This window comes from Podarcis erhardii, assembly GCF_964252035.2.
Source record: "Podarcis erhardii genome assembly, chromosome: 4".
Classification (NCBI taxonomy): domain Eukaryota; kingdom Metazoa; phylum Chordata; class Lepidosauria; order Squamata; family Lacertidae; genus Podarcis; species Podarcis erhardii.
The window spans coordinates 42,093,074-42,104,266 of record NC_138508.1 but is presented as its reverse complement, the minus strand read 5'-3'; the positions used below and the strand labels follow the sequence as shown (position 1 = coordinate 42,104,266).

General features: G+C 41.9%; 1 protein-coding gene across 2 annotated transcripts in view; it reads left to right on the top strand.

The window, feature by feature from the left end:
- LOC309340026 (myelin protein zero-like protein 1) overlaps positions 1-11,193 on the top strand; it is a 30,680-nt gene continuing 19,487 nt past the window's right edge. For both annotated transcript variants that reach the window (XM_081858550.1, XM_081858551.1), the window contains exon 1: positions 1-196. In XM_081858550.1, the coding sequence (XP_081714676.1) occupies positions 16-196 (181 nt within the window). In that variant the 5' untranslated portion in view covers positions 1-15. The remainder of the gene's footprint in view (positions 197-11,193) is intronic.

Sequence of the window (11,193 nt, the reverse complement as noted above, 5' to 3'; positions counted from 1 at the left end):
ACCCCTCTTCCAACCATGGGCGGGGGTGGAACAATGAGAGGAAAAGGAGGTGGAGGCAGGAAAATGGCAGCGGCGACCGTGGCGGTGGCGGCGTTAACGGCGCCAGGAGGAGGCGGCGGCTGCAGTCCGAGGCAAGGCGCTGCTCCGCTCGCCGCCTGGCTCAGCTCGTTGCTGCTGGCAGCGGCTCTCGGCATGTGTGAGTGGGTTTCCCGTGTCGGGGTCGGCGCGCCTGAAAGGGAAGGAGGGGAGCCAAGGAGGGAGAAAGCAGGGCGGGAGAAAAGCCTTTCCTCTTCGCTGAGCCCCGCCGTCTCCGCCAGAACTCGGGCGGCGGGGGAAGCGGAGCGCTGGCGGGAGGCGAGTCGTCTGGGGCGTGTGAACGCGACGCTGCGGCGGAGCGGAGCGCTGTTTTCTCGGTGCGGTTGGGTGTCGGCGGGGGATTCCAGGTCTCCCTGAGCCCCCCTCGCAGCCCCTCCCTGGTCTCTCTCCGGTAAAAGGAAGAGGGGGTGGGGATGAGCTAACGTACGTGTCATGATGGTGGCGGGTGTACGTGTGAATCGCTTTGCAGAAGAGCCCAGGGCGGAACAGAGATCAAGGAAGAGCAGGTGACCTCTCTCTCTCTCTCTGCCACTCCGCCCTTTGGGTTTTTAGGTTGAGTTCTGCACAGATAATAATAAGGGTAAGACAGCCAGGCAAGAGGGGAAAGTGCTGCGTCCATGAATCAATCTCTTTCCTCTCTGCTGGTACCGGATAAAGCGCCCAAGACCTCGTATGTCTAGGATTGGTGTTGCCATTGTTTGGCTTTGAGTTTCCTGCCTTCATTTGTAGCGCTGCTTTCTTAAAGCAGTGTACAGTTCTTACTAGTCGTAAAGCAATGGATGCGATGAGGTAGTCTGGTCACGGGAACAGTCCCCCAAACAGGTATGGCGATATACTGCTTCACTGCACATGCTCAAGAGTTAGCCTGGGTCGGTTCAAGTCAAATGTGTGTTAACACAGAGTCAATAATGAAAATCTATCCTAGGAGTTGTTGCACACAGTTTTTACATGTGCCTTTCAGAGAAATTGGCTTTCCACAACCTGGTCAAACTGACTTAGATCTGCCTGAGGGTGATCAGCTTACAGATTCCTTCTGAGGCACCAACATAATTATTAAACACAGTTTCCCATACTTCCGTTTCCTTTTCTTGGATAAATTGACTCATTTCACAAATGTACAATGTTGCCTTGGCCATTTCTCTGTTACGCTCTTTGAATATAAAATGTACTAGTATGCAAAATGGCTACTGGCTAGCTATATTAAGTAATGTCCTGTTATTCTGCAGCAATGAAATCAATCCATCTGTAAGCTGGGCAGGGTTTTCCCCCCTATGAACTAGCAGTGCTTTATTTTGTGAAAGGATAGTGGTTTGGACCTATGGAATATTATCTGTTTGAAACTCCCTTTTGTTCCTTATTGCTGAGCTATGTTAGAATGATATTTTTTGTTTTAATCCCCAAGTAGCTGTTCTCTGGGCATTTCAGTTGCTTCCAGAAGTAACATATTTTATAGAATCAACATAAGCACTTCTTCATGTGCTGCTTAATACATGAGGTAATGAATAACCTGGCTTAAATCAGTGTTAGGAACTCCAATATATAAGCTAGGTGCCAAATGGCTCCTTAAACCAAGGTTAGTCACCAAAATGGAATGCTTAGTTGCCATTTTGGGGCAAGACAGTTCTGAAGTCTTATTTCTCAGACGATGCACTGATTGTGATTCTGACTTAAGCATCTGGCTAGTTCAGATAACAACCTTGAGCTTTCATAACTCAAGAAAGAAACGTCATTTGATTCAGGGACAGTCCACACATATATTGATCTTTTTCAGTCTCTCAATGGTGACTGCCCCTGCTCAGACTGCACAGAAAAAGCATTTTGGTTCCAGAAATTCATTCTGATTGTGCTGATAAAATATAATTGATAGAATTCTACAGATTGGGGTATTAGCAAGGCCTTTTTTCAGTCAGAACTTGGCGGAACTCTGTTCTGGCACCTCTTAGGTGGGTGCCATTGCCATTATAAGAGAAAAAAGGAGGCATTCATGGTGAGTTCCAGCATCCCTTTTTCTAGAAAGATACCACTGGGTATTCGTTTGTGAAAACAGTCCAGATCCAATGATCCCCAGGCATGCACCTGCAGATGGTAGAAGTGTCAAGTGCTATCCTAGCACCCAGGCATATTCACTTGGTTGCAAGTGGTTGAAAGCAAGGTGCAAAATGTGCCTGCCTAATTTCAAACACTGGTTTAAGTGTATTGGATATTAATCCAGCCAGTCACGGGAACAGTCCCACAAGCAGGTCTTGTGAATGCCTGCACAGTGGTACCTTGGCTCTCAAACTTAATCTGTTCTGGGAGTCTGTTTGACTCCCAAAATGGTTCGAAAACCAAGGCGCGACTTCCAATTGGCTGCAGGAGTTTCCTGCAATCAAGTGGAAGCTGCGTCAGACATTCGGCTTCCAAAAACGTTCACAAACTGGAATACTTACTTCTGGGTTTGCAGCGTTCGGGAGCCGATTTGTTTGGGAGCCAAGCTCATTGAGAACCAAGGTTCCACTGTACTAGCAAAAATATAGTGGTACCTCCGGTTGCGGACGGGATCTGTTCTGGATCTCTGGTCAGATTCTGAGGTTTCCGCAACCAGAGGGACCGCTTCTGCGCATGCACGCGTGGCGGTAGACTGCTTCTGCACATGTGCACAACGCGGTAGACTGCTGCTGCACATGCACGCGTGACAAAACCCAGAAAAATACTTCTGGGTTTGCCACGTTCGCATCCTGAAGGATACGCAATTGGAGATGTGCATATCCAGAGGTACCACTGTAGTGCTGTTTTATAATAATGAAAGAGTTACTTCAAATGGAAACAAAATATTGTTTCCTGTTGCAAACCTCATAGTTCCTACTAATCAAGACAGGTATTGTAAGACTTTTTAATTTGATGTAGCATTTATTTGATTAGAATTTAAAACTTTTTGCACAACTGGTTCATAGGAGGAAAAAAACTGGTAGTGGTAGCACTAATGTGATTATTGGAAGTGGTAAAAATTGAAAACAATTTTGGTTGTGGTTTACTGAACTATTATGCCTAAAGGGGACAGTGAATTGTTCCCTTTTTGAACCCAAGTTTTTTGTGTGCCCAAATATATTTGACTTGCCTCTTCCAGAAAGTCCATTGAGATCACTTTCAGGATCAGCAAGCTTCAGTAATAGAAATAGGTCAGATTTTGTTTTTCCCTTCTACTTGGCAGTCTTCAAAAAATTCTATTTTTGTGTTGCATCGATGCCATGGATTGAAAATGGCACCACAGAAAATTAGTGATATTACTAAAGTAAATTGTGCATGTCGAATTTGGAACTTGTGGAGTCTGTAGTCTTTATTCTGAGGACCCACTACGTGCCTCCTAGACTTAACCAGTGTGCAGAAATGAACTAAAAGTGCTCCTTCAGGCCACAGTTTAGAAGCCATTATTTGTATGCTTCAGGATGGAAGGTTTTTCCCCTCCTTAGATTTAGTCATATACTTCCTTCCCACACTTTACAATTATTGAGCAAATCAAAACAAAGGCACTTGTATTTCTTTTCTTCCATTAAATGGAGCGCCTTAAGATACACCAGAGTGAGAATAATAGGACTCTCAACTGTTATTAACAGTAGTCCATTATGGCATGGTTGCAGAGCTCCAGTCAGATAAATGGCTATTTCAGAGTCTAATCCTATTTCTAACCTAGCTTCAGTTCGAAGGAACAATATTATAGACTGCTACTTTCACTCTTTGTTCAATAAATTCTAGGATAACTGACAGGGTTCCTGAATCTGTATTTGGTTTTTTTGCACCACATCAAACTTTTCAGCTAAACATTCTGACTTCTCAGAAATATAAGCAATAGAGATAGCTCAAACACATGCTGAGACAGGAAAGGAAAATTATTCACAAAGCAACAATTAAGGTGTTTGTGATTACATGCTTGTTCTGTATATGTATCTTTGCTAGTGTAAGTATATAGCTGGACTGGAGACGCAACTTACTGTACTGTATTTTTCCGTTTATAAGACGCCCCCATTTATAAGACAACCCCTATTTTTGAGCCCAAAATTAAGAAATAAATATTTTAAACATTCCGTATATAAGACGACCCCCAATTTTAAACTTTAAAAAAATGGGGGAAAACATAGTCTTACACACTGAAAAATACGGTATTTTTTTTAGTCTTGCGTGGATTCATTTTCAAATCTTAATATTTCAGTTGATTGGTACAAAATATAGTTTCATTTCTGACTGGATAGTTGTTAATGGTTATACAGTGGTACCTTGGGTTAAGTACTTAATCCGTTCCGGAGGTCCGTTCTTAACCTGAAACTGTTCTGAACCTGAAGCACCACTTTAGCTAATGGGGCCGCCGGCGGAGCACGATTTGTGTTCTCATCCTGAAGCAAAGTTTGAACCTGAGGTAATATTTCTGGGTTAGCGGAGTCTGTAACCTGAAGCGTTACCCGAGGTACCACGTAGTTTGTGGTTGTGGTTGTAGCATTGTTGTGAAACTTCGTTATTTTGTTCTCCTCAACAATAACTTAGAAGCTTTCCGCAGACCAAGTCAGTTTTTATAACTGGACTTAAGTATACATTCTTTCCTCCTTGTCCCACCTTAAGTGTTAGGGGAAACTGCTACTGACTGGTGACTCTTTACCTACATGCGTGGAAGTCAGCAAATACTTGTTGCAAATTACAGTGATCTTTGCTTATGTGGAGCTGTTGAAAATAATCCCCATGTCCTTCTTGTCGTGTTTTGTAATTTTCCATGCAAGACTGGGCTATTTCAGTATTGAAACATCTTCCAAAATTTTGCAATACCAGCTCAACAGAGCCGTAAGTAATGTTTACCAAAGGTAGTGTAAAGAGCTCTCTGATGACACATTTCCAACATCCATCTTCTAGCTTTTTTTAGTGCATTTCTTATTGAGTACACTGTTAGGAGGAAATAGGCCAGGGATGGGGAATTTGTGACCCCCCAGATGTTGTTGGTCTCCCAACAGCTTCAGTCAGCATAGCCAATAGTCAGGAATGATGTGAGTTGTAGTCCAACAACAGACCTACTATACAGGGTTCCTTGTATACTGCTGTCTGTGTTGTGCTTTTGGGTTCATATTAGCAACCATACAACTCAGAAGGCATGATTTGTTGCCTAAACCAATAAGATAAGTTTTTATTGAGAGCCTTCTGTTGGTACTTGAAATAGCACAACTAGCTAGTAGTCTTATAGATATTAGTTCAGCTGAAGTAAGACGTTTTCTTTAATATTTTTACACACACATGCACAGTATTTGCTGTGTAATTGAGAAAACATCTTAGCATGGACTCTTGCTGTCTATATGTGTACTTTGTTTATCTAGCTCTGTGTCCCTATAATTGGTGCTTATGGACTTCGCACAGGCTTCTTTTTGCTGGAAGCCATATGAACTCTGAAACAGACATTGAATTGCAATTTATTGTTGTTTACTCCTTTTAGCAGTTTCGTAACAGAAAGTATTGGCTTGGGTGTCCCTGAATAAGTGGTGGCAACAGTAATTCTATATCCCTTTTGTACCCATTATCTGTAGTTCTTGGTTGTGTTATGAGAAATAATTTCACAAGGGAATGTTCTTAAGAGAATCTCTAATCTGCAACCTGAGTGGCTTGCCAATTATCTCTTGATCAAAATCTAAAGCAGCTTTAGACTAATCACAAATTGTTCTAATGTTGTAAGTATCTTGACTTTTCCTACCCTGCTGCATGACAGTTAACCAACACATCAACAAAGCCAAAATAAAGACAGGGAGATCTTCCATGATGTGTACTTAATTATCTGCTAACACACAGAGAGAAGAACAGAATAAATGCTGAACTGTGGTCGGTATCCCTGCACTTGATGGACTGTTGGGAGTGGGGTAGCTGGTGAAGGAAAATTAATACCCAATACCCCCACATGCCCTCCCTTCATGTGCTTGGCCATTGTGAATGAAGTCCAATGCCGTACTTATTTCCCTGTTCCGCAAGTGTATTTGCTCCCGAAGGCTTTTGAAAAGTTGGTAGCATGAAGAAAATATCTACTTGTTTAATGTCCCATCTGCCTTTCCATTTTATAAGCCCATGAGATTTCTGTCAGAAAGTTTGAAGGAGACGTCTCATTTGTTCAACTCAGCTTTCACTGCCTTCTTAATGGTGCAACCCAAACTCCACTTACATGGAAGTACCCCACTGAATTCAATAGGTCTTGGTTGTAAGTAGAGAAGGTTAGGATTGCAGTGTAAGGTGGTGATTTGCTCAGTTAAAAACCCCTCTTCTGCAAGCTTGTTTGCTCACAAAGGCCTTTGGAAAGTTCGGAGGAGGTTGCGGTCTGTGCATCTCCTCCAGGCCCACCCAGATACTTTCTGCAAGTTTGTTTGCGCACAGGGGGGAGGAAGTTGTGGTCATAGGTCTCTATCTTTGCTTTCTGCTTATCGGGTTTTACAAAATGTTTTTGTTACGTTTTGCTGACGGTTGTAATACTGCACATGCTCAGGGCATTTTTGTACTCCACAAAACCTTATGCCATAAATAAATTTGTTAGAAGATAGCATGAGTCTTATTTTGTAATATCAGGTGTTCCTTTCTAGGAGAAGAGGCCCCTGTTTTAGAAATTGTGAGCATCAAGCTCACAACCACTTTAACCCAGCCTTGATTATTGCATAAACTTAATGTATTACAAAGAATGATGCATCCAATTAAGTGGACTCTAGCCCACGAAAGCTTATGCCATAATACAATTTTTAGCCTTTAAGATGGCAGTGCTGTTTTGTTTGCTGTTCTGCTAAAATTGTACCGTGACCTACTTTACAGGGTCGATGTGAGGATAAAAGAATATAAAACACTTTGGCAAATTTAAAATGCTATTACAGAAAGCTGCAGGGGATGGTTCAGATGAGAATGCAGTGTGCAGAGCCTACGTGTAATATGGGAGCATGGGTTACAACCTGCCTGCATCCCAGGCAAGCCTGTTCTAGCAGGCAGCCACGCTGGATTTGCTGAGGAACTACATGTAAAGTCCAAAGTTTCTAGGTCTGAATATTCTGGTTGTTTCCCAGATTCTTTACTGTTTTAGTTTAGGTTTTTTCATGATTTCAAATCTTCCCCTCCTCCCATTCAAAATCAGGGAAAGCAGGCTGGATATAGGTATGTGTATTCCAAGACGTTCAAGGTGGCATTCATAAGTCCCCGATGTGAGGTAGGTTAGGCTGAGAGATGGTAGCTGGCCCAAGGTCACATGGTGAGCTTCACGGCTGAATGGTGATTTTTAACCCTGTTCCCCTAGGTCCTAATCCACTTAATTTCCCTACATTTTATTCCACTTTCTTGAAAAAAGATGTAGAAATTAAAAAGCAAAGGTAACAGATGTGAAGGCCAAGAAAGAAAAGAACTGGAAAATTTAGGGGGGAAATGCTTTTTCTCTGTTTCCCCCTGTTGGATTGTATTGTATTGTATTGTATTGTTTGTTTGTTTGTAAAACACTTTTAGAATGATGAACAAATGTTTGAGACAAGCTGTTCATATAATTAATCCCCCAAAATAATTTCTGAAGCTGCATAGCAGAAAGACTTTTATGCAAGACTAGGTACAGTTTCAGATCGTTACAATTCCTGTATATGGAGGCAAGTCCTGAGTTGTACATTGAGAGTACAATACTCAAGTGAAAGAGCAAGATGCATTTCTGCCTCTTGGAGGGCACTGCTGTTGCCTCAAGAGAAGGAAGGAGGATTGAATGCCTTCTTTGCTTGTGGCCTTTAATTTGTTGGCATGGTTGTTGTATCTGTTTCTAACCTCTTGACCAGTCCTCAAAGGACTGGGAGTGGGAGAAAGTACAGAGCAGTGTAATTTTGTTATCTCCAATTCAGACTGCTGCAAATCTGTTGGAACCAAGATTCAAGGTAGAAATGTAAGCACAGCTTCTGCATTTGACAGGATTACAAAACAAGCAGTATGCTTAGGGCTTGCTTGCTGTTGGAAAGGTGCTTTTAAATGTTGCAACATACAGAACATATTCAGGTGTTTGGCCACGGAATGTAGTCTGGGATTCTGCCAAGCATATCCTACTGCAAGATTGTGTCAAGGCCTTCGCACAGCACAGCCTCTGACACCAACTGCTTCTTAGCCGTGTCAGATACTTTCATCTCCTGTATGTGGGCTGGGGGTGGGGACCTGGTCTCTGGAAATACAATTTTACCTCGGTTGTTGAATGCTTCGGAAGCCGAACATTTCAGTTTCAGAATGTCAAAAACCCGGAAGTGAATGCTTCCGCTTTTGAATGCGCCTTGGAAGTGAAATGGCTTCCGAGGCGTGCTTCTCCATTTTCTGAATGGAATTTGCCGACCACCCATTGCGCCTTAGTTGTTGAACGTTTTGGAAGTTGAAAGGTCTTCTGGAATGGATTACGTTCGACAACCGAGATACCACACCAAATCAAGAAATAAACTGAGATGTGGAAGAGTTGAAGTTTGTTTCAGTTTCGATAAACCTTCAGTTTTTAGAAGTCTGGAAATGTTTCAACTCTGAGCTGCAGAGGGCAGAGGAATAATATTTCTCCATAAGGCCCGGAAATATATGGGGTTCATTTTTAACAGTCCAGTGTGACATCTTTAAGACTAACAAATTCAGGCTGCAGTCATTTACAACTTATTGCTTCTTATTACTTCTGTGTTGAAGTGAAGGCCCAAGACAGGAGTTGATCATCATGTGAGCTGTGCACAGGTGGTCTGAAGCGAGCTGCTGATCAGTCCTGTGGAGCCTCCTTTTATTGAGACAAATATGCAAGCCAGGCAAATACATTTTGGGCTGTGACCTTTACACATCTTCCGTCCCGAGATCGTGGGGTGGTACAAAGTTATTTTGGCACCTGTTTCCACAGCGTCATTTTCCCCTTGCACAGTGTATGACGAAGGAGACAAAAGGTCTCAGAGACAAAGGTTACAGACAGGACGCCGCTGACTGCTGAGACCGCAAAAGGTCAGACAGAGGTGGAACAATGTACAGAAAGCTGTGGCTTGTCTGGGTGGGGGTTGCCCTGCACCCCAAGGTCACACGTGCAGGCAGATTGTGGCTGCCTGCTGGTGGAGAGTGTGCTCCCTCCGGACCTCACTGTCCACTCCGCGATATCCCTATATGTGTTATGTGTCATGACATGGATGCACACTAGAAATTGTGACAGCAAGGGCCCCTTCTGAACCAAGGTAAGACACTTAGGGGCTATGTATTAATAAGTGCAGTGTTTAAGTATCCACTGTTTCTTTGCAAAGGAGGAGGATAGAGAGAGAACCAGGACAGGTGGAAGCCACACAAACGTTTATTCCGTCAGTCTCCTCCTCTGGCAGCAGATATTCCTTTGGTACCAAAGTAAGACCTTTTCAGTTGAGACTAAATAAATAAATAAATAAATAAATAAATAAATAAAAAAGCAAAGCTTAAGTGTCTACAGTATGTTTGCAAGGGGGTAGGATAGGGAGAAAACTAGGACAACTTTGCCATGACCTGTGGCCTCTTAGCACTACCAGGCCAAATGGGCACCAGCTGTCATTGGCTCTTCCAGACAGATTTTATTTATTTATTTTTGCAATTTATTATTTTAATAGCAACTTGAGAATTTGTCAGGTTATTATCATCTGAATTGCTGTTCTGGCTTGATGGAAATTCTAAACAGAGATTCTAAAAAGTAAATAATTTTCTTCAGTGTCTCCATAGGCTAGTAAAAAGAAACAACAACTTTTAAATTGATATGCTAGTAGCTTATGTGCATATGATCATTTTTTTACAGTTTTTGGTGTCTTGTATGAAAGTATGCGTTGAATTACCAAAAGTTCACATTTAATATATATGAAGTCTTACATGTTGTAAACTTGACTTCCATCAGCTTAGTAGATTTTAGATCTTGCTATACTTCTCAATATCCATACATGTCACTGCAAGGAGAAATTTTTAAAAGTACTCTATGAGGAATTGGCGGAGTAGACACATCCATTATTGCAAGCAAAGGAAGCTGAGGAGAAGATTCTAACTCGATTTTATTTATTAAACAAAGTTCTTTAAAAATTGAGGTCTCAAAGGATCGAACAGCTTTGCAAAACCACCACATATGTATGAAGGAGCCAGTCTCCCCATATCTCCTTCAACAGGGAGGTGGAGAAAGATACCACCTAGGTAGGAGCTTCAATTATATTTCTCTTAATTGAGCTAAGACTGGTCTCAGAGGTTTCCCCTGCCCCCCAAAGCTTGTTCCATTTTTCATTAGGCATTTCTATTTGAAGATCTGCTTCGCATGGGATTTTTGTAGCCATAAGATGGCCAAATTTCATCTCAATTAACATTTTACATATAGATACAACACTTTTTGATGTAGCGAAAAGATTGACCACAAGTTGTTCTAAAGCAGACAACTTTCAGGCTATTCTGTTTTAACAAGGAGAAAAAATTGATTAAATTAAACCATGACCATGTTACACTAGGGACTTTCGACACAATATGTTCTTACATAAAAGGACAACTGTTACTATAAACACCTCCGAGCCTATACAAACTGGCTTGTTCCCAGGCTTTGCAGTCTAGCATACCTCCTCCCTTGCAGAACATCTGGTGGTACCTGAGTGGGATCAGCAGAGAAATTAGGGGAGCAGTTTTTCTGCACACCGTTTACTAATCAAGAATGGATTTTCTACTGTGTGGATTAATTTTGGAGTGATAGTGAGGAGGGGGCTATGCCCTGAACTCCTGATCCCCCCATATCCATGGCTTCCAGAGTCTTAAAAATTAAAACTGGATGCTTATTTAATCCAAATGTTGGCTAATCTATGGAGAGACTCAGCACTATGCATCAGATGTAACTATGGAAAGCCCACAAGGTTTCTCCTGTTTGACTTCATTAGCATCCCTTTAAGTAGAAGTAAATTCTGTGTTACGTAATCAAATACAGAATAATTTCATGTAATCGAATACAGAAGAATTGTTCTTTGACTAAGAAGGTTGTAGATGTTTTCAGGAAGTCTGGTCATGTCTCATTTCTATCCATAAACCAGCTCTTATAGAAAAGTTCATATGCAGGAAATCTATTCATTTGGAAACCATTAACTAATTATAGATTAATAAAGAAGATAATTC